The sequence below is a fragment of the Aspergillus ibericus genome, assembly GCF_003184845.1.
Source record: "Aspergillus ibericus CBS 121593 unplaced genomic scaffold BO80scaffold_27, whole genome shotgun sequence".
In the NCBI taxonomy this organism is placed as follows: Eukaryota; Fungi; Ascomycota; class Eurotiomycetes; order Eurotiales; family Aspergillaceae; genus Aspergillus; species Aspergillus ibericus.
Window position 1 is genome coordinate 47,688 of NW_020292125.1, and position 20,634 is coordinate 68,321.

General features: G+C 54.2%; 8 protein-coding genes across 8 annotated transcripts; 6 read left to right on the plus strand and 2 right to left on the minus strand.

The window, feature by feature from the left end:
• Positions 1–994: 994 nt before the first annotated feature.
• On the plus strand, positions 995–1,721 carry BO80DRAFT_409734 (uncharacterized protein). The gene is made up of 3 exons (XM_025717893.1): positions 995–1,179; positions 1,234–1,296; positions 1,352–1,721. The coding sequence occupies exons 1-3, from the start codon at positions 1,008–1,010 to the stop codon at positions 1,672–1,674; spliced, it is 558 nt and encodes a 185-aa protein (XP_025573909.1). The 5' UTR covers positions 995–1,007; the 3' UTR covers positions 1,675–1,721.
• Positions 1,722–2,766: 1,045 nt separating this feature from the next.
• On the plus strand, positions 2,767–3,546 carry BO80DRAFT_409737 (NAD(P)-dependent oxidoreductase; the record flags this gene model as incomplete). The annotated part of the gene is made up of 3 exons (XM_025717894.1): positions 2,767–2,836; positions 2,898–2,972; positions 3,026–3,546. The coding sequence occupies 3 exons, from the start codon at positions 2,767–2,769 to the stop codon at positions 3,544–3,546; spliced, it is 666 nt and encodes a 221-aa protein (XP_025573910.1).
• A 287-nt stretch (positions 3,547–3,833) lies between these two features.
• Positions 3,834–6,310, plus strand: BO80DRAFT_426283 (uncharacterized protein). The gene is made up of 2 exons (XM_025719723.1): positions 3,834–6,055; positions 6,103–6,310. The coding sequence occupies exons 1-2, from the start codon at positions 3,866–3,868 to the stop codon at positions 6,274–6,276; spliced, it is 2,364 nt and encodes a 787-aa protein (XP_025573911.1). The 5' UTR covers positions 3,834–3,865; the 3' UTR covers positions 6,277–6,310.
• Positions 6,311–6,651: 341 nt separating this feature from the next.
• On the plus strand, positions 6,652–8,109 carry BO80DRAFT_465916 (FAD-dependent oxidoreductase). Its single transcript, XM_025722754.1, has one exon. The coding sequence runs from the start codon at positions 6,704–6,706 to the stop codon at positions 7,976–7,978; it is 1,275 nt and encodes a 424-aa protein (XP_025573912.1). The 5' UTR covers positions 6,652–6,703; the 3' UTR covers positions 7,979–8,109.
• Positions 8,110–8,489: 380 nt separating this feature from the next.
• BO80DRAFT_426284 (NmrA-like family protein) lies at positions 8,490–9,609 on the plus strand. The gene has a single exon (XM_025719724.1). The coding sequence runs from the start codon at positions 8,523–8,525 to the stop codon at positions 9,459–9,461; it is 939 nt and encodes a 312-aa protein (XP_025573913.1). The 5' UTR covers positions 8,490–8,522; the 3' UTR covers positions 9,462–9,609.
• On the minus strand, positions 9,481–11,655 carry BO80DRAFT_426285 (Zn(II)2Cys6 transcription factor). Its single transcript, XM_025719725.1, has 4 exons — positions 11,454–11,655; positions 9,783–11,402; positions 9,656–9,735; positions 9,481–9,604 (listed from the first exon to the last, which is right to left on the minus strand). The coding sequence occupies exons 1-3, from the start codon at positions 11,516–11,518 to the stop codon at positions 9,687–9,689; spliced, it is 1,734 nt and encodes a 577-aa protein (XP_025573914.1). The 5' UTR covers positions 11,519–11,655; the 3' UTR covers positions 9,481–9,604; positions 9,656–9,686.
• Positions 11,656–12,301: 646 nt separating this feature from the next.
• Positions 12,302–14,817, minus strand: BO80DRAFT_384743 (uncharacterized protein). The gene is made up of 3 exons (XM_025716963.1): positions 14,468–14,817; positions 13,270–14,418; positions 12,302–13,221 (listed from the first exon to the last, which is right to left on the minus strand). The coding sequence occupies exons 1-3, from the start codon at positions 14,749–14,751 to the stop codon at positions 12,318–12,320; spliced, it is 2,337 nt and encodes a 778-aa protein (XP_025573915.1). The 5' UTR covers positions 14,752–14,817; the 3' UTR covers positions 12,302–12,317.
• Positions 14,818–18,960: 4,143 nt separating this feature from the next.
• Positions 18,961–20,563, plus strand: BO80DRAFT_503084 (NAD(P)-binding protein; the record flags this gene model as incomplete). Its single annotated transcript, XM_025724364.1, has 4 exons — positions 18,961–20,032; positions 20,331–20,342; positions 20,390–20,408; positions 20,457–20,563. Exons 1-4 carry the CDS (start codon positions 18,980–18,982, stop codon positions 20,561–20,563), a joined length of 1,191 nt encoding a protein of 396 aa, XP_025573916.1. The 5' UTR covers positions 18,961–18,979.
• Between the last annotated feature and the right edge of the window lie 71 nt (positions 20,564–20,634).

The window sequence follows — 20,634 nt, forward strand, 5'->3', positions numbered from 1 at the left end:
TCGTGGAATGACTGACCAAGAACCAGCCCTTGCCATAATGATAATGCGATAAATCATGCCACGACAATTCACAAGGTGGGAGGACGTCTTCAGGCGAGGCAGGCAGGTCTCAACAGGGTAAAGGTATTGCCGGTGTGACCGAGGAGGGTATGACCCATGCAACGGGAGATCACCGGATGAACCGTCGCGGGGATGCCCACGTGCAGAGCATACAAGCACATCAGGTAGCTTCCATGTTGTCGGCATTATCTTCACTGCAACCGATATTTGGTGCTAGAATAGCAGGACAACTAACACTAGTAGACAAAGTCCGCACTCCGCTATTCATGCGACGATTGGATTCCCGTCCGATCGCCTCGCTTCTGATTTCCTTCAGGCGGCCATGATAGCAGACATGGCCGAGGATGATCTCCGTCACGAGGCTGCCATCCATCATGGAATGCGGAGTGGGCACGAGCTCAGACCTGATAGGCGGCATCTGGTAGAGGAACGCCATAAGGTGGAATCCAGCTTGAACAGGATCGACCTGAAGGACGGAGTACGCCGTAATCATGACAAATTCCGCCTCGTAGACAAGCTCGGATCCTTCAACTCTTCAGCAATAGCATTGTGGGGATCGGGAGAATTGCACGTTTCGGGACGCATCTGATGCTTGAGGAATTGAGCTTAGCCTCCCCTTTAGCCTCACCCTAGACTGTTCCTGGCTCGGCACTCGTTTCGCTCCACATGGGACAACACGATCAGGATCGGTGGATTGGGCTAAAGATCTCCGGCGCTTGGCCCTCCACTTGGGCTTCCTCCCATTCCAACTCCGGTCTTGATGACGCGTCAGTCGTATCGTGCAGAGTGGCCATGACTCTACCCATCACCTGGAAAAGGGCCATCCACCGATGCCTCGTGGCTATGCCAGAGACTAAATGCAGATGAGCAGCGCTGCCACCTATAAAAGGACGACACACCCCGGGATAATCGAACCATCTACTCTCGAGAATCCCATCGCCATCACCATGAGAACCTCACTCGCCATCTCTGCGCTCTCTGCTCTCGCCGCCGTCACCGGCGTGACTGCCAGTCCGCTGCGTCCTCTTCAGGACGTAGTCAAGCGCAGCCCAGACGGCAACTTCACCCTGTACGATTACGGCGTCACCTCGAGCCCTATCAAGCTGTTCTACGCCGATGGTACAGCCATCAACCCCCCTCTCTACTCCTTCCTCCCAATACTAATTTCATCAGGCCTCGCCTACTTCGGCACCGCCTCAGACTGGACCTCCGGCTCCATCGTCACCGACATAACCCGTCAGGATCCCATCCCATCCAACCCATCCAACCCATCATACTAACACCAATCCAGTCACCTTCAGCGACAGCCAAATCTCCACCGAAGCACTAACCGAGGGCGTGACCCTCCCGGACGACACCCTGCTATACATCCGTCCCAACGACGACGCCATCACGGAGGTGGGATTCACCGGCGCCGACACACCCTCGGATGCCGTGACGGACCGATGGATCTGGTACGGTGCGTGGTTGATGTACGAGGATGATTCCGGGGAGCTGTTCGATACGTTCTATGTCAAGGAGACGAATGTGTCGAGTGTGTGGCAGTTGTATTGGGTTCCGGTGGGGGTGGCGAGCACGGGGTATACGTCTGCAAATGTGAGGGATGTTGCTTGATGGCCTCTTACCGTTGGGTGGAATTTGATGTCTGTATGAGAGTTGGGGTATATGCATAGGTAGAATGTGAAGGATGTGGATGCTGTAATGGGTGTATATCTCCTTCGCATATCAGGTAGTCCAACCGAAGTATCTGCTTACTGCCCGTATCCGTCAGCCACGCATCATCAGAAAACAAAGAACGGCAGGGAGTAATCTACCCGGGGGTTGGAGGAGGGGTTGAGCTAGAGATTATCAGGGAGAGGAGTGGGAGGGAAATAGAAAGATCTGGACTGATTAGCCGGTTATGAAGATAGGTGTGGATGTGTGGATGTGGAGGTGGGTAGAGATGGATAGGGTCTGGTTCGGGAGCGGGAGCAACCTGGGTATCTGCCTGTTGGTTCCACCGTTCCATGGTGGATATGTTGAATAGATTTCGTTGATGAGTGATAGATGTATGGAAATCGTGGTAGTTCTGCTGGTGGTGCGTGAACCTGATGATCGGTGGATGAGGATGGGAATTTCTGATTCCTTTACATTGATATTTTGATATATTGGCTTCAATTATAGAAGCCCTCCTTCTTTCTTGGACATTCATTCCTATACGATAATTCTTTCGAGTGCTCCTCATCCACCATCTGGAGGAATGCTCGTTCAGCGAGAATATATTTCCAGCCAACAACAAAATGATTGCCAACTACTACACACCATGTATACCCCGGTACGCCCTAGCTATAATATAAAGTTCATATTATAGCTAGGGTATAATCCCTGCTTCACCCGAACGATGCAACAAAAATCCACCCATACCACGCCAGCCGGTTACCCCGACGGAGATAACATCTGAAGGAGAACGAAAATGCCGAGAGCATGCGCCGGAGAATAACCCCAATAGCCAACACCATAGACAACAGTCAACAGCATCTGCCTCCATGGGTGAATATCCGGTGACCCCGTCGGAGGAAAAGACTCGTCCGGTCGGATCCGAAGACTGCTCCGGACCCACATCTGGCTATATAGATCGCAGGGAACCAGTACTGCAACTGAAATAACGCCGCAGAGAGTAAATCCTCTACATTATCCTTTCTAATCCTCGTTTCATCATCTCACACCATGCGCGTCCTCGTCATTGGCGGAAGTGGCCGGTGCGGCAAACTGGTCATTGACGAACTACTCCGTCGCGGTAAGCCGATAGATACCTTTCCACCCGGATCTCAACTAACATATATCATGTTGTTACCCAGGCCACCAAGTCACCACACTAGCCCGCAAGCCCGATGCCCTAGGTAGCGCACGCGCCGGGCTAACCATCATACAAGGTATGCCCGACCTAGTACTTACCAACCCCAGTTGACACCCACTAACCCCACAGGCACGCCCACCAACCTCGACGACGTGCGCAAGGCCTTCCAACCCGACCCTCCCAGTGTGGTCATCGTCACCCTCAACGCCCCCCGCGCCAGCGACAGTCCCTTCGCGGCCCCGATCTCCCCCCCACGACTCATGACCGACTGCAACGCCAACGTAATCACCGCCATGAAAGAATTCCACGTCCGCAAGACGGTCATCCTGCAAGCCTTCGGGGTGGGCGAGTCCTGGACCAACATGCACTGCGTACTGCGCCTGCTGATGAAGAAATCCAACATGTCGTATCAATACGATGACCATAATGCAACGGAGCGGGCGGTGACGGCCAGCGGAGTGGAGTATGTACTGGTGCGGCCGTCCCGGCTGGTCGAGTCGGAGGAGACACTCCCGGTCAAGGTGTGGCCGGAGCATGGGCGGGGCGTGCCCCTGATGGCCAGTACGAGTCGGCGGAGTGTGGCGCGGTGGTTGGTGGATGCGGCGGAGGGGACGGAATGGGATCATACCGCGCCGGTGATTACGAATTAGATACCATTAGGTTGGATGGTATGGTTGGGTAGATTAACTTGGTTACTGGCAGGAGTGTATGTTAGATGGTAATGAAGCGCATTAATGGACATTTACAGCATCTGGCCACGCATTTGCCTGCTGTAGAATACGAGGTGACGCTGAGCCCAGCCCGGACAGCAGCTGCAGGGCAACAAAGAGCCTGCACCAGAGGTGGCTGTGGATGCCCGGAGATGCCGACGGAGGGGAGCTGCCACCTAGCACGGAGTACTCAGCAGCAGTGGCAGCTCTTTCATCCCGCTGTCAGCCAGACTGAAGTGTTGTTCTTATCGCCGCCAGCATGAACCCCATGTCCGGTCACGTCTCCCCGCCCGAGGGGGACGCCTCCCTTCCCCGTAAACGCCCCCGACCGGTGGTGTCGTGCTTGCGCTGTCGCAAGAAGAAGCTCAAATGTGACCGGGTGCTACCGTGCGAGAACTGCTCCAAGGCCGGCTGTCCTACCAACTGTGTCTTTCACCCTGATGGCCTCGATGGGCTGTCCGATCAGCCCAGCTCCAAGCGCGTGCCGCGGGGACATCCCGCCGACCCTCCGCTTTCCGCCGACCCCCGGACGGACTCGGTCAGGCCGCCAGGCATCGGTCTCCTCGAGGACTTTCAGCAACGCTTGGCCCGCGTCGAGGAGTTCCTCTCGCTCAACCCCCTCCGGCCGTCTTCCGGCCCGCTCACGGAGTTGCCCGCCCGCGAGCCAACCTCCCCGACCCGCCAAGCTACCCCGGATACCCCTGCGCCCCCGTATCCGGGCACCCTGGTGGTCAAAGGCAAGGGGACGCGCTCTCGCTACCACGGGCAAAACAATCGCACCACCTTGTTGCATCAGTTTTCCGAGGCCCGCGAGTTCATTGAACGCTGCACCCGCGACTCCGCCATCCTGGGTTTGGCCAAGGAGGTGCAATTTCTCCAGAGCAAATCCAAACTGCCCATGAGCTCGCCGGAGTCGATGCCCGATCTGGATTATTCGCCGGAGCTGCTACAGATGCAGGCATCGTTGCCGCCTCAAGCCGTGTGTGACCGACTGGTGAATCTGTATACAACCAACTTTGAGCGCACCCTCCGCATGCTGCATGTGCCGACCTTTCTCCGCCAGTATGCCGACTTTTGGGCCACGCCCGCCACGGACCGGGAGCGCTCCAATACCTTTCTTCCCCAGCTGACTGCCGTGCTGGCCGCGGCACTTCCGTTGGAGGATCCGAACTTTCGCCTGGAGTATGCATCCGTGTGGGAATACCTGCAGACGCCTGCTGTGAACCTCGTGCGCGTGTGGTTGCAGAAGCTCGGCCGCAAGCAGCGCACGGAGTTGGTGTCGTTGCAGATTGAGGCTCTTGTCATCCTGGCCCGACGGTTACGGCTGCCCTCGCAGGAAGAGCTGTGGCGCGCTACTGGTACGCTCGTGCGCTCTGCCATGGTCGTAGGGCTGCATCTGGACCTGGCGGGGAATAAGGAGCTGTCCGTCTTTCAGATCGAAGTGCGACGGCGCTTGTGGATCACCATTGTGGAGATGGACCTGCAGACCTCGATTGCATCTGGCATGCCGGTGACCATTCCCGACCTGGACTTTGAACCGCTCATCCCGAGCAATCTGAATGATGTGGATTTTGACGAGTCGATGACGGAGCTGCCACCGGCCAAACCCACCCACGAGTGGACCGACACTCTGGCGCAGATCACCTTGGCCGCCACGTTACCGCAACGGATTCGGGCCATGTCGCTGGTGCGGACGTCCAGCCCGGGGCTGGATCTGACCGAGATTGTCAAGCAGGGGCGCCGCGTGGAGGAATGTCTCCGACAGATTCCTGCCCCGTTGAAGCTGGATCCGGCTCCGATTCATGGAGAGACCCCGGGGCCCGCCCTGTTGTTGAATCGCGTGCTACTGGACGTGTACATGCGTCGACCGTTGTTGTGCCTCTACCGGCCTATTGTCATGGGCGACACTCGCGAGGACCCGCTGTTCCTGGAGATTGAACAAGCGTGTTTGGAATCGTCGCTAGTCGTGTTGTCTTATCAAGATTACTTTGACCCGAACGTGGCGGACCTGGACGTCTTCAAGTCAACAGCGTACTGGGACGTCTTTCAGCTGTTCTGCAAGAACGATATTCCATGGGCGGCGCTGAGCGTGTGCGGCTATATGAAGCAGTCCAACCAACAGCATTCCACCGGCCAGACACCGATGCAGCCCACATCATTCCCTCCGAGTATCCCGACGGCCACACACACCAAGGCCAGTCTCACGCGCGTGGTGGAGAACACACTGGACGGGCTAACACGGACAATTGGCGAAACAGGCAGCAACATCAAAGACGTGCTGCTGTTGGCAGTGGTGCTGCAATCCGTGCGGGCGCGCGGTTCCGCCGAGCTCAAGGAGCGCTGGATGCAGCAGGGAGCCGTCAAAGCGTTGTCAGCATGTCGACAACACTTACTCCCGTCGGTAGCGCAGCAGTCATTTGCCTTTAATCTCGCAGATTTTGCCCAAATGGTATGATCCTATCCCCCACAGTGACCGACGCTAATGAACCACTGTAGCTCCAAACGACGCAGCCGATCTTCCCGACAACCACCGATCCAGGCTACACGCCCGGCACGCAGCCGCAGCTGCCGGACTTTCTGGCGGAATCGTCGGCCCTGGCGACGGAGTTTAATAACTTTCATGAAGATCCATTTGCCTTGGAGGATGGGTCGTTTGCATGGAATATGTAAGCATGTGCATTGCTGAGCAATAGATGTATTATACCATGATCCAGTATTATGCTACACTGAATGTAATTATGCAACACTGCGTTAGATGTAGTGATGAACACATTTCGTCAAACATGTTCACAATACGGAGTAGTCCATTCGGACATGCATTCGGAGATACCCAAAGGGTATGCTCGGAGATTGTCCGGATCCGAACTCGGATCCGGAGACTGCGCATCTATCTCAGCACAGCCATGGGTCAATCCACATCAGCACAAGTGCTGCAACTATCTCCGGGATCTATATAAATACAGCACCCACTCGCTCACCAAGCTCAGCAATCAACACATCACGCACAGCTTAGCAGTATACAGCCCGCACCGCATACAGCCACCCATCACATCAGCACTTCCATACCCCCTCACAACCCTCGTCACAAGCATCCAGCATGTCCACCATCGCCATCATCGGGGCCGGTCTTTCCGGCCTAGCCCTCGCCCTGGCCCTCCACCAACAAAACATCCCGTGCACGCTGTACGAATCGCGCTCCGCCCCGCTCAACATCGGCGGCGCCATCATGCTCTCGCCCAACGCCCTCCGCATCCTGGACCAGCTAGGCGTGTACGCCCGCATCCTCCCATCCGGCTACACCTTCTCCCACCTCTACTTCCGGACCTCCGATGACCACCCCTTGGACAGCTACGAATTCGGCTCGATCCCGAAATACAACTACCCGGGGGTACGGATCTACCGCCACATACTCATCGAGGAACTCACCGCCATGGTCCACGAAGCAAACATCCCCATCCACTACCATAAGAAATTCAGCCGGGTTCTCAATGAATCTGACACATCCGTGACATGGGAGTTCGCGGATGGGACAACTGCCTCAGCGGCCATCCTCGTCGGCGCGGATGGCATCCATTCCACGGTCCGGAAGTATCTCTACCCAGACCTGGAACCGCAATTCACCAATGCCGTGGGTGTTACGGCCGCGATCCCCACCTCGCAACTCGCTCTCCCTCCATCCCTCCCCTCGGAGGAAGAGGAGGAGAAGACCTACCCACTACCCGTTACAATCCTCAATCCCACGCACGGCGCCTTCGTGATCGCCCCGCAACACCCAACCGGATCCGAATGTCTCATCGGGCGCCAGAAACACTCTCCCTCTCTCACCAGGCAACAATGGACGTCCCTCCTTACCGACGAGAGTAAATCCTGGTGCTTGGACTTTCTCCGCGACAACGCCACCTCGTACCCAGCTATCGTGCAGCGCGCTGTCTCATCCATCTCGCCGGAGAGTGTGAATCTCTGGCCCTTCTATATCGTTCCGAGATTGGAGAGTTGGTGTTCGGACCATGCAAGGGTCGTGGTATTGGGCGATGCGGCGCATGCGATTCCCCCGAGTGCCGGGCAGGGTGTGAATCAGGGGGTGGAGGATGTTTTTACTTTCGCGTGCGTTGTTAGCCGGTGTGGGTTTGGTGGGGATGGGGATGAGGGGAAGTTGCAAAAGGGGTTAAAGGTATGGCAGAAGGGACGACAGGCGCGGGTAGATAGGGTGGTGGAGCTGAATGGGCAGATTAATCGACGGAGGATGCCCAAGCAGCCCGGGGAGGGTTCGGAGGGCATGGAGGAGGGAATGGAACCGTTCGAGTTGGAATGGTTGTATCAGCCGGATTTCAGGGAGATGGTGGAGGGGTGGTTGGGTGCTGAGGGGTTGTAAGGAGTATCCTTGTGGGGGTGATTTGTATTACTATCTGGATTATAGCTTGGCTTATCTGTTCGTGATGTTGATGTTGATGAGTATCGGGTAGTTATAGGTAAGAATCATTAACCACTAGATACCGTTGTTGGAATTGATGAAGGTTTATGTGTTGGAACGGTAAAGTTGACTCAGCTAGGCAGAGTGAGTCAAACTTCTAACCCTATGGTAAGCTTATATCATGCGGATTAATTATATTAAACTGAACCAGTGCTTATCTATTAGATACAGTCGTAAATGCACGTTCGGACCCACTTGATTAAAGAATAACCTAAGGCACCTAACTAAATCCATCATCCAAGTACTCCGCCGGCAGTGGCAAATTGCAATATCTAGTGGGATCAGGATCAGGATCAGGATCAATCCTCGGAACTCGCGCTGACTCGCTGGCCGTCGGGCCGATGCCGAAGCTGACAAATACCACTCAAATCTCTGATATAACGTCCCCATGTACGTAACGTGCCAACTATACCGCCGTTACCAGTACCTACTGCTCCAGCACATCATGGCAACTGTTATCGTCTTCGGTCCATCGGGTGCGGTGGGCTCGGCTGCCGCTCGGACCGCTCAGCAACAGGGCGCTAAGGTTTATCTTGCGCTGCGGGATACCACTAAACCGGTGCCGGGTCTGACGAGGGAGGCGGAACAAGACGGAGGATTTGAACGCGTGCGGGCCGATTTCTCTCAACCAGAGACCATTACCACTGCCGTGGCACAGAGTACCGCCAAACATGCTTTCATCTATACCGATTTAACCTCGACGGACCATATGCGAGCGAGTTTCACGGCGCTCCAAGCAGCTGGTATCGAATCCGTGGTGTTGCTGAGTAGTTTCGGCATACAGGAGGATATTCGCAGCGTGTCGTCGGAGCATCGCATTGCTTTTCTGCACGCCCAGGCGGAGATCTCCCTGCAGGAGGTGTTTGGGCCCTCTGGCTATGTGGCCGTTCGGCCTGGGTTTTATGCCAGCAACGCACTGTGGTGGAAGGCACCGATTCAAACAGGCCACGTGAAGCTAGCGTGGCCGAATGGAGCATTCGATTGGATATCCCCCGAGGATATTGGCGGGGTGTGTGGAACGATTCTGGCGCACAAGGCTAGGGGGATTGATCTGGTTTCAGACTCGTTTGTGAATCTGGTGAGTCCGGAGAAGATCTCTGTTCGAGAGATGATTGAGACGACGGGACGGGTGCTCGGCAAGGAGATTAAGGTCTCTGAGGTGGAGGAGGATGAGGCGTTGGATAGTCTGGTGAATGAGTCCGGACTGCATGAGGGGATTGCGCGATCGGTTCTGGGGTTCTGTCGGAGCGCGACGGAAGGATACTCCTTCCTTGATAGCCCTTTGTATGGCGAGGCGGTGGGTAATATCCAAAAGTACCTGCGCCGGTCGCCGAGGAGGTTTCATGAGTGGGTGGAGGCGAATCAAGAGAAATTTAGCGCGTGATGCTGCTAGTGAGGTTGATGACTTGATGTGATTGTAGGGAGAACGCAGATGCATTTACGTTCTGTCATATTACTGTAACATGACACTGATGATGTTGATATGTACAGGAGATTAGATATTGAATAAATCGTGGAAGGTGACATCTTGGATGCCGTCAGATTCAGCAGCCATATACTGACATAGGAGGAGCATACCGTACAACATAGTGGAGTCTCAACAATGACATCAAGTCGTACAACGCCAAATTACCGGCAGGTGACCCGCGAAACGACACCTCAATATAGGTTAGATCCATCCATTGACTCATCCGAACCGACTCACAGATCTCCAGGGGTAACAGCCTGAGCTGGCGAAAGCGAAGTCTGATGAGAAGTAAGCCAAAGATACTGAGTACTCCCCTGAGAGACTTCGTCCAACGAAGATCGAAAATTCTCATCCGCCATCGGAACTCGCCGTTTCTGCATTTGACTGTCGCCTGATAATCGATATGCCAGGAATATATCTCCCCGATCCGGCGAGATCTCGAGACACGCCTCTCGTACCCGCCGACTTTCCGGAATGATAGTCGTGGTTTGGCCATCAGCACCGGTGATGATTTGTTCACCTTCACACTCGACCTCCATGTGGGTCCGCAGAACATGCAGAACCAGGTTGGACTCATATGGCCCCTCCCGATGTGGCCATGCTTCCAAGATCTTCAGGATTCGCCGACGGCAACTCGTATCGCGGCACTTGAAAAAGGTCCAAAACAGCCCGGGGATCACTCCCATATCCATCACCATCTTCGGAAAGCCACCGCCCCCGTATTCCTGCATTAAGCTTTCGACAACCCTCTCCGATAGGTCGGCCGTTTCGTTGAACTCGGCAAGGTATGCATCGTAGGTCATTTCGGAAAGATTCAGCAAGGTGCCCAAAAGGACGCCGAGAGTCGTATGGTGCAATCGCATAATATTGATGCAACGGAGGTCGCGAGGGCTCCACTCGCCATCCCCCTGTGCGACGAGCGCTTCCAGCGCCACCCGATGCGTCTTCAGTCGGCGCAGGAGATAGTGGCGCTCGACTGAGAGGGTAAGGAAATCAGTAGCGTCCCCTTGAACGGCAAACTCGCAGCGGATCTGAAACCCGTATAGGACGTCGCTTAAAATCGGATCGAGGGCCTCTTTGGCCCCAGCCAAACTGTGAAATGGGCGCTGTTCGTCCATCTCCTCGAACTGTTCCGGGCGGGAGTGCACGGCTGAACCTGGCGGCGCGAAATGGACGGCCTGGACCTGGAGATGTCGAAAGGCGCCCACCAGGGCCATCTCCGTCCCCCCTGTAGACATCTCTAATCCCCGCGCCTTGCCCCACGCCGACACCGGGTCAGTCCGCGGACCGTTCATGCCCAGAATGTTCAACCCATTCTGCAAGTGCGCCATGGCTGCGGGATAATCGCCCTGCAGTAGCTCCAAAGTGACAAAAACGAAGCAACACATGAGCACCACCCCTCGCAGTTGCGGATCGTTAGACGGGAGTCGCGTGTGAAGCATAGAGATGGCCCGGTTGTACTGCTCGAGAGCAAAGCGACGGAGCGGACTGTGGTGGAGGGTGATGTGTTGGAGCTGGGTATCCTGGTGCATGGCGCTGAGGGCGACGACGGCATGGCCAACGGCGGGATCGGCTTGGCTCATCTGCAGCACCAGCCGCTGCCAGACGTCGGAATTGAAACAGCTGGTGATCATGGGGACGGTTTGGGTGAGAAAAAAGGCAAAGCCGCGGCGTTCATCCGGGGTCATTCCGCGCAGATTGGTCGCGATGCTGGCGGGCATCTGCAAGACGATGGACTTGCGAGACCGGGCGGTGGCCAGAGGCAAGTGGGTCTGGTCATAGCCATCGCATTTCCGCCCGGTGGAGGAGCAATTGTAACACGAACCGGGGGCTTCATCGCAGCGCACATGGCGGATCCTGGGAGGGAAAGTCAGTGTGATGTGGAGCGGACAGACAGGGAGCACTGACCGGCACGTGCGACACCCGGTGCGGGCCCGGGGCGCAAAGGCCCGTCGTCTCTTTCGCTCCGACATGTTGCGCTGGAGTAACCCGGGAATACGAGGGACTCTTATCTTTGGCGTCGTGGATGGGCGTACTTGGGGTGGGGGGGGAATGGGAGGCGTGGTCGGAGTGGGAGTAGTGGATGGGTGGTGGTGGCACCGTGTGATTGCTCTCATCTCGAGCTGCTGGTGTTTTAGACTATCGGTGGGACTTCGGTCGGTCGAGGTCGAGGGGATCCCCACTCCACGCCAGGCATTCAGGCAGTCAGGCAAGGGACGCCCACTTCGGCCCGGCCATTCTTTCCCCACTGGGTCAGGATCGTCCCTGACGCTGTCGATCGGCCCGCCATTCCTTCAGCTGAAGGAACTCTCAGTGTCCCAACAATCCTCTTGTTCTCTTTGTTTCGATCCAGCTCGATCCAGCTCGATCCAGCTCCGATCACTACTTGATGACTACTCCATAATGTCTAATTAGTTGATCCTCGTGATTCCAGAGCAACCAGTGGATTCCAGTCCAGATGCATGCTCATCTGCGATCGGTCGCGGCATCTCGGTGATGAACTGCCCGATCATGCAGCAGAAGCAGGAATGGAGTGAATACTAGCGGTGTCGGTAGGCAGAGCTTCAGCTTTATCACCATTGTTATCCTCGATCTCGTGCTGATCTGACCAGCGTGCTTGCTTCCTAGAACCGCCTCGGCCCGCTACGAGAAACCCCTGCTTCCAGGCGCATCGACCGTATTCTTCAATATTTGATGAGTGCTGCAGCCAACACTACGCTACGTCGCGCCAACCATGGAAAGGCATTAGATTACCTACTGGCTGAATCGAGCCTATATATACAGTCGGGATGGATCGGGAGTAGTCACTTCCTCCGAGGTGAAACTGCAATGACCATAGGTACCATCCTGGCCAGCCGATTCGCGGTCCAGCGGTGGGTAATATCGCTCTCGCCATCGCTCGCCCCGGACACGAGTACCCCGACCAAGGTCCCCATCGTCCGACTCAGTATCACTCAGGCTTTCAATGTCGACGCTAACTCCGGCTTTCGTCGATGACATCGGAATCTCCCCCCACATGACCGGCTTCAGGGCATGCTCGTCACCCCCCTGCGGATGACAGGCGGCGCTGATGGCCGCACTGCAACTGCTCGCGATGGGCATGCGCGAGTCGAACCGCTTCATGCTCATACCCACGATCGTGCTCGTCATCACCACCCCCAGGACGAGAGCAAATATAATAGCGATGGGCGCGTACCCACAGGCAATGACTTGGTATGCATACGATGGATTTCCCTGCGTGTCAAACGGAATAATCTCGACGTAGAACAAGCTGGCAGAGACCAGCCAATGCAAGAGCATCAACGCCAGCATGAGCGGAACGCTGTAGCGATACGGCAGGCTCAGGTAGTAGGTCGCGCGTTGATTCCCCTCCGGCCAGGAAACCCGAAGGGACTTCCGCTGGGTCGCGTAGTCGTCGTATTCGGTGGCCAACAGCATGTGGGTCAGCAGATTGTTGTACAGGAAATAGCCCACCGAGATCACAATCTGGGGACAGTTGGCCAGAAGGGCCATGGAGATGACCGACGCATGGGGCAGCATGATGATCGTGTGAGGCGTGGCCGAGCCAAACCCCAGGTTCCACAGCGCCGGGAGGCTCCAGTCCTGGCCTTCGTTCTGCAGACCCCCAATCGCGAGCGATAGCATATAGCCCCCCACGCCGAGGAGCATTAGGCAACTGTACACGGGTCAGCAACTCTATGCACTGCAGCTGCATTTCACCTACACGCTGATGGTCAAGATCCACTGCTCGAGTCGAACCGCCCGCATCCATCGATGGCGAGGCGGGAGCCGGGCCCACGCCTGGGGTTGCGATGCATCCTTGGCCGCCACACGCCAATACCTCTTCCGACGGGACTGCCACGGCTGCGGCCCAGTGGTCAGATTCGACCGCGAGAGCAAGCCCATCCGTTCGGTGGTGGGATCAGGTCGGCTCAAAAACGAGGCCATGGCATCCCCGACGGTCAGGAAGATATCCTTCCGATCGCACCGGGCCGTCAACAGCATACAAAGGAACTTGACCACGTTGCAGGCGATCACCACCAGACAGATCGCCGGACTGAATTGCAACTCGCAGTGTTCCGCGGTCTTCAGACTTAAACAATATTCCACGGGGTATGCGGTCTGGCTTGTACTGGAAGTGCTGACGCTGAAGAAGTTGATGTCGGCGGAACATGCCTCCTCGTCGGTGGCCCGGAGACGAACGTCTTGAGCCCAGGTGCTGTTTTGCCAATACGTCGCGTTGTCCAAAAATTGTTGCAGGTAATACTCCGATGGAAATCCCTGGAGTTTCATCGCAAGCGAATCATAGTCGGAAATCAATGCCGCGGGCCACTCATCGGTTTTCAGGTCATAGAGCTCAATCATCTTCCCACTGATGGTCGCCGAGCCCCGGGGAAGATCAACAGTGGCATTGATCACCGGGCCCGACCAAGGCATCAGCCACGGGACTGCCCAACTGTCGACGGCTCTTAGCAGCCTCGATCGAGTGCAATAGCCGTCAACATCTAACTGATCACAGAGCCATTCAAAGCTATACGCGACGGTGCCTTCATAGTTCGCGGGAGGGTTCCCCACATCTACCCACTGCAGGGATTCGTTGGCGACGGTAAGATTGCTCGTCACCAGGATCAGGGTGCCCAGATCCGCGGGGAAATCCGTCAAATGCTTCTCGAGGCATTCCTGGCGGGTCAGGTTCTTGAAGTTGGGGAGGTCGGCATAGAAGGTGGACATGTTCATCGCCGTGTTCGGCTCGAAGCACTCCCCGTACGACACATTATATTCGGCCGGTGGACGATCAAAATCGAAATTGGCCGACGCCAGCACGACATTGTATTCCTTGGTGCCTAGGGCAAAAAAGACGGCGGAGTTGTATCTGCGGTCATTAGGCCCGGTTTGTCTCGGCGATTGGGTTTCGAGCATACATCAGATGGATTGGCAGGGAGCTTGCCGCGAGCAGCAACCACAAGGTAACACGGAATCGTCCGGCCCAGGCAAGATTCCGCGGGCTCGCGACTCCGATATGAAGCCACACGCGTTCCTCGTGGGCGCGGTCGACCTCGGTGCGGGAGGGCGCAGTCAGGCACTGCATACAGTAGCTACTGGCCCCGAGGATGATGGTGCCGAGGACATTGATCAGCAAGTGCAGTCCCGTCGTCCACGCCTTTGCTCGGCTGCAACTGCCTTCGTAGATGGTGGCCGCGGACATCGTTTGCTTGCCATGGCGCGCGGAGGACACGGCGGCCGCCACGAGAGTCAGGATGATGTTCAACAGCAGGACGCCAAGGGCGCTGTAGGCACAAATCAAAACTCCTGTCACCCATTTCTTTTCACCGTGCCGATAGGTAGAGGGCTTCCAGCTCGTGATGGGCTTGACGCGAGTTGGGGTGCAGGAGGTGCCGGCCTCATTGGTGCTTGTGGGAGAGGCAGGGACCAGCTCGACCTCTGCATCCGCCTTCCCACGCGCACCGCCCCAGACCTGACGATATCGAAAGGCCTGCAGTGAGGGCCAGCGCCAGAGGCGTGGGGTTCCTGGCAAGAAACCCCCCATCGTGCAGTGTCGGTCCTGAGGTACAAGGAAAGAGGCGAACAGAAAGTGCGCGCGGCTGAGGTATCCACTCGCCGAATGGCGCCTGAGTAATAACAACGCTAAACCGTTTTGAAAGGCGAATTGACAGGATAGACTATTCTACATATAGGATAGTGTCTTATCCAAGATTGTCCATGTGTCCATGCTCGTGGCCACTGACCGCTAAAATACTATCTCATTGATTGTCTAAAGCTGATCGATGAATGATGCCTGCCGCCTAGGCCGAACCAACCAAATGGACGCACGCGGGAATCGACTCTTCTTTCGAAGCACGGCGCATCAATAGCTTTCTATTTCTCATTGGCGTATAAATCTTACTGCAAACCTGGATTTGTTGGATGATCGGAATGATCGTAACACGGTCGATGTGGATATTGCAAGCGCCTAATACATCCGCCAGACAGTCATCTGGAATAACAATCTCCTGTAGTATGTGTAGGATACTAATATAGATTCCAGCTGTACAATTGGACGATCATGTTTCACACGAAGGGACATAACAGGGCGCTTATGATAATAGCTGAGTACTCCTTTCAAGTGCTTGACAAGTTTTTCGGAAGTGCTTGACGGGGTCTTTGCGAAGACCCTAAGGATTTAGCAGCATCTTCACGAGAAACTTCCTAAGACATCTGCATCGCTTAGACTATCAGCGTCAGCAAGCCAGAACCTAGTTCGCAGGATTTCCTCGTAACGGAGCTTCATATTGTTCTTCCCTAGTAGGATGCACCTCGTCTGGTGTTGATCCACGGAGACTTGGACCATGAGAGATATGACTGTCCCATCAGATGGGTCGCTGACTAGAGGAAGTTAGTTAGTGCATGCAAGGACATGCGAAGGATCATTAGGCTAGCCACCGGGATAATCTGATACGTGTGAAGGTTATGTCCTGGTCCCTTGGTTCCTACCCCGTTTCATGCGGGACCCACTAGAGCCAACCATGTCATCAATGGCGCTTTTCGGGCGTGTATGGTAAGGCCATGCATGATGCAGCACTAAACGAAAAGAGTGTCCCATGAGATCAATCATGGGTACAGTTCCTGTAAGCGTTCATCCGCGGTTGCTAATGCATCTAAAAGAATTTCTCATATATTGCCTAGCCAGTCGAAGGAGCGCCAGATAATCAGAAATAACAAGACCCGGGTGTCATTTAACTCCGAACGGCCAGCTTATCATTGGCAGTAAACATTACAGATTGCCCCACAGAAAACTCCTTCTGGGCACAAGGCACTTGACAAGAGAAACCGGATCAGGGTCACAACTTGTTACTATTATTCCCTAGTCAATTCCTTGAGACTGATTGGTGAGACCGCCATAAAATTGCGCAATCAGTGTCGCCCCGTAATTTTCTGACAATGTGGTTCTTTCCATGTAGTGGAGCACCTGCAGGGTATATGCGGCGCTAGAGAACTATTGTGAGACATCCTAGCCTTTTTATCTACTAGTACTACCTAAGCCTGAGTACTGCCACTGACATATCCTTTGGAAAGTATCTTATTCCTTTTCATCAATCATGTCATCCTCAGCCGAGTACATTCTCGATCATGAACTCTTGGGCACGCTTTGCAGCTCGTTTTGCGGTATTTGGAACTCTGTCCTCCTCCCTGTGACTACTCTATGCAGTTTCTAAATGCGTCGGTTTTTAACAAAGCTTCATTCTCCAGTCTCACAGCACCCCTGCACATGCTACCACCAAGCAGGAGACCATTGCGGAGTCCGTCTACCACCACATTACGACCAATAAGCAGAAAACATCTGCTGAACCGACTGTTTACCCTTCAACTATGGAGAGGCCTATGAAGGCTATCTCAGATCCGGAGGTACCTCGTAATCTGGCGGCTCGATATGGAAGCTGACTCTTAACTCCAAGATCTTTATGAAAGACATTTATCAGAAATTTTAAGGCTTCCTAAAAAGGCCTTTACAGGATCACCGAGTACATCACTACAAAGATCTTTTGACAGCCTCAGGCATATATAACTAAGGCCTCAGGCCTCGTCACTGTGAGCGTTGATTTCTCCCAGCCCTAGGACAAGCACTTTCTATTCAGGAAGCCGCGTCGAGGCCGGTGTCGGTCTGGCTGTAGCGCCTCCGATCAGGAAACTTTCTATAGATCAAAAGACGGATAGTCAGTACTCCGGCTTTCTGCGCGCACATCCGGGAGAATTCCGACTATATCTCCGCAGTCTAGGTTGAAAGTTCTGAAATGGTGTTCGAAACGTGGTGCTTGCGGCACCGAATAACCAGCAGGACCCACCACTGCCTCACCTAGGTTTAGCGTCCGTTGGATGACAGATTCTAAACCAATTGCCAACGGCCCCTGGATGTGAGTGGATACCATGCAGCTGGATGACGGGTTTTCAACCAATCATCGATCGATGCTGAAGGACCAAAGTTTCGGTCAGATTCCCTGTTGATGATACTATGTGATACAATGAGCACTATCCAGGTCATTGTTCGCCAGATGATGACTTTAATACGAAGGCTTGTCGCCAGCCTGTGCCTTCAACTTCCAATTCTCAGCCCTCTATTCTCTGTTGACTTCCTACTCAACCTACCTTCCACATCCAACAGTGCTAAGAACCCACCATGCCTACATTCGGAGTTGTTTGTTCGAAAGTGGGCGTGGGTGATTCAGGGGTGTCCTGAGATTCTCGTGCATAGTAATTATTGGAGGGGGAGACGGGGGTTGAGGATGCTTAAAGTGGGGTCTATGTAGTATACTTCTGCGGCTGCAGTGTAGTGGAAATGCTATATTTGACTAGTAGCTGCATTCTCAGTCGTGAGGTTTCTGCATGAACACACTGCTAAGCAACAACAGGGTCCATCTCCGCACCACGGACCTTTACAAAACCATCAAGCGTATGTTTCCATATATGGCTTCTCACCCCGTCCGCACGATACTGTCCCATAATCGTGCTAGATTTATACGTAGCCCCGGTTGCATTCACTCGATAAAACCCACTACCAGCATCCCCATCCGAACCGTCCGCAGCATCAGATACATCCTTGTACTCCCGTGGCGGGAACCGTAGACTCGTCGCCGCATACAAATGTCTTTCTCCACTTTCATCCAATGGAATCTCCCATGGGCATAGCGAGAACCATCATCGCCGAAAGAGCACATTTAGTAACGGTGCTAAAATCCCGACCCAGACGCGTCCCCACCACACCCGGAAACGAAAGAATAAACGAGATCTGTGGATACAAAGCAGCGAGATGCTCCATGGACACAGAGGTCATGGTGATGGCGTGTGGTGGATGGAGCGTCATCCAGGTGCATTAGCGCGAAGCAGTCAGGATATGTCGATGTCCACTATCCAGGACTCTGTACATTTACAGACTAACGTGCTAGGATCCACTAAACACTGTAAGAATCTTGGCTAAGAATTCATCATGTTAAAGTTGATCCTGCGATACAACAACTAAAGTCTAGATGTTAGTTAGTTAAGAGGAGTCACTGACTAAGCCGGAACTGCCCGTAGTTAGTTATCCGAATCCGAATGTAATCCCTTGCAGGATGACGGATTTTGGCCAATGACTGACAGCAACTGACAGCCAAGTCAAACATAGGTCTGTGCAAGTTACAAACCAACGTTGAAGAAATTGTATACGGAGTGGCTACAAGTACGTAATTAATTGAGCACTGGAGTGATTGGTAGCATGGAGCCATACTCTGTCCAAATATAGTATCGAGTCTCCATAGTTTTTGAGGCATTCGAGTCGACAAGAATGTTGATACAAGAATGAAGTATGAAGTGGCACTGCGGCATTTACTAACATAAAAGGAGCCTGCCCCGTCGCATACTTCTGTCAATTCACAGTCCAATCCCTAAATGTTCAAGACAACATGGCAACCACTCGCACATTCGACCCCCAAACCCCCGCTGCTGATATCGCAGCAGCATTCCCAGAGAGCATCCAAGGCAAAACCATCATCATCACCGGTGTCTCCCCCAACAGCCTCGGCCTTGCCACTGCCTTCACCTTTGCATCCCAATCTCCCGCCAACCTCATCATCACAGGCCGATCTAGCGAAAAACTCGAGGCCTCAATCCACTCCCTGAAACTCAAATACCCAAATACCCACTACCACGCCCTCCTCATGGACCTATCCTCCCAATCCTCCGTCCGAGCCGCGGCAACCCAACTCAACAACGACACCACCATCCCCACCATCGACATCCTAATCAACAACGCCGGCGTGATGGCCATCCCGACCTTAACCCTAACCGAAGACGGAATCGAAACCACCTTCGCAACCAACCACCTGGGGCACTTCCTCTTCACCAACCTCATCCTCCCCAAGATAATCAAAGCCGCCCAATCATCATCATCATCATCCCCACCCCCCCGAATAATCAACCTCACCTCCTTCGCCCACCACTTCTCCCCCATCCGCTTCAGCGACATAAACTTCACCCTCCCGCACACCTCCCTTCCTGCGTCCGAACATCCCGACTTCCAAAAAACGGAACTCTTCACCGGCACATCCCATTCCACCTCCACCTCCACCTCCCCCTACACCGGCTTCTTCTCCTACGCGCAATCCAAAACGGCAAATATCCTCTTCACCATCTCCCTGAACGAGAAACTCTACACCAAGTACGGCATCTCCTCGTTCGCGGTGCATCCCGGCGCCGTGGACACGAATATTAATCGGTATGCGGAGCCAGGGGAGGTAGAGCGGGCGTTGAAGAGGGTTCAGGAATTAGGGTTCGACGCGAGACAGAAGGAGCCCAGGGTGGGGGCGAATACGGTCGTTTGGGGGGCGGTGGATGGGGGGTTAGTTCCGGGGGGTAATCTAGATGGGAAAGGGGTGTATTTGGCGGAGTGTGCGGTGGATGAGGTGAATGTTGCGGGGTTTGCGAGGGATCGGGAGGGGGCGGAGAGGCTTTGGGGGGTGAGTGAGGGGTTGGTGGGGGAGAGGTTTGAGGTATAGTAGTTTAGGGTTAGGTTTTTGAGGTGGAGGGTTGCTTTGGTCGGTTGTTTGGGGGTGTGAAGAGGAAGAGAGGAGGATGGATGGGGGGGCTGGTAGATGGGTGATGCTTTTGTTTTTGCGAGATGGTAAGGGGGATGGAATGTAGGGGTAGTCATTCTCATTGCGTGATATAGCTTTCAATTCTAAGTTGCCCTACGATGCCAGTATTCTCCGTATAGAGATTACTATGTTCAGTAAGAAATTTTAACCGTATGTATAGTCTGCTAGCACTGTATGTGTATTTCTTTTACGGATGATATTTTACCCTAGCGATTTTAGTTATCGATAGATAATCATTGTAAGTAGATACTCACTCAGAGGGATCCTGGCATACACTATGATATAGCGGTCAACACTTATCACGGCTTTTCATACGATACAATACCCGAAAGAATGCAGTCATATACTACTATTATAGAAGTTATGGAGTTTGAGCTCGATTTATTTCTGTAGTTCATCAGACTTACTTATTCCGTATCAGACCCAAGTTTACACAGTATATTATCTAGGAACTGAAATCAAAT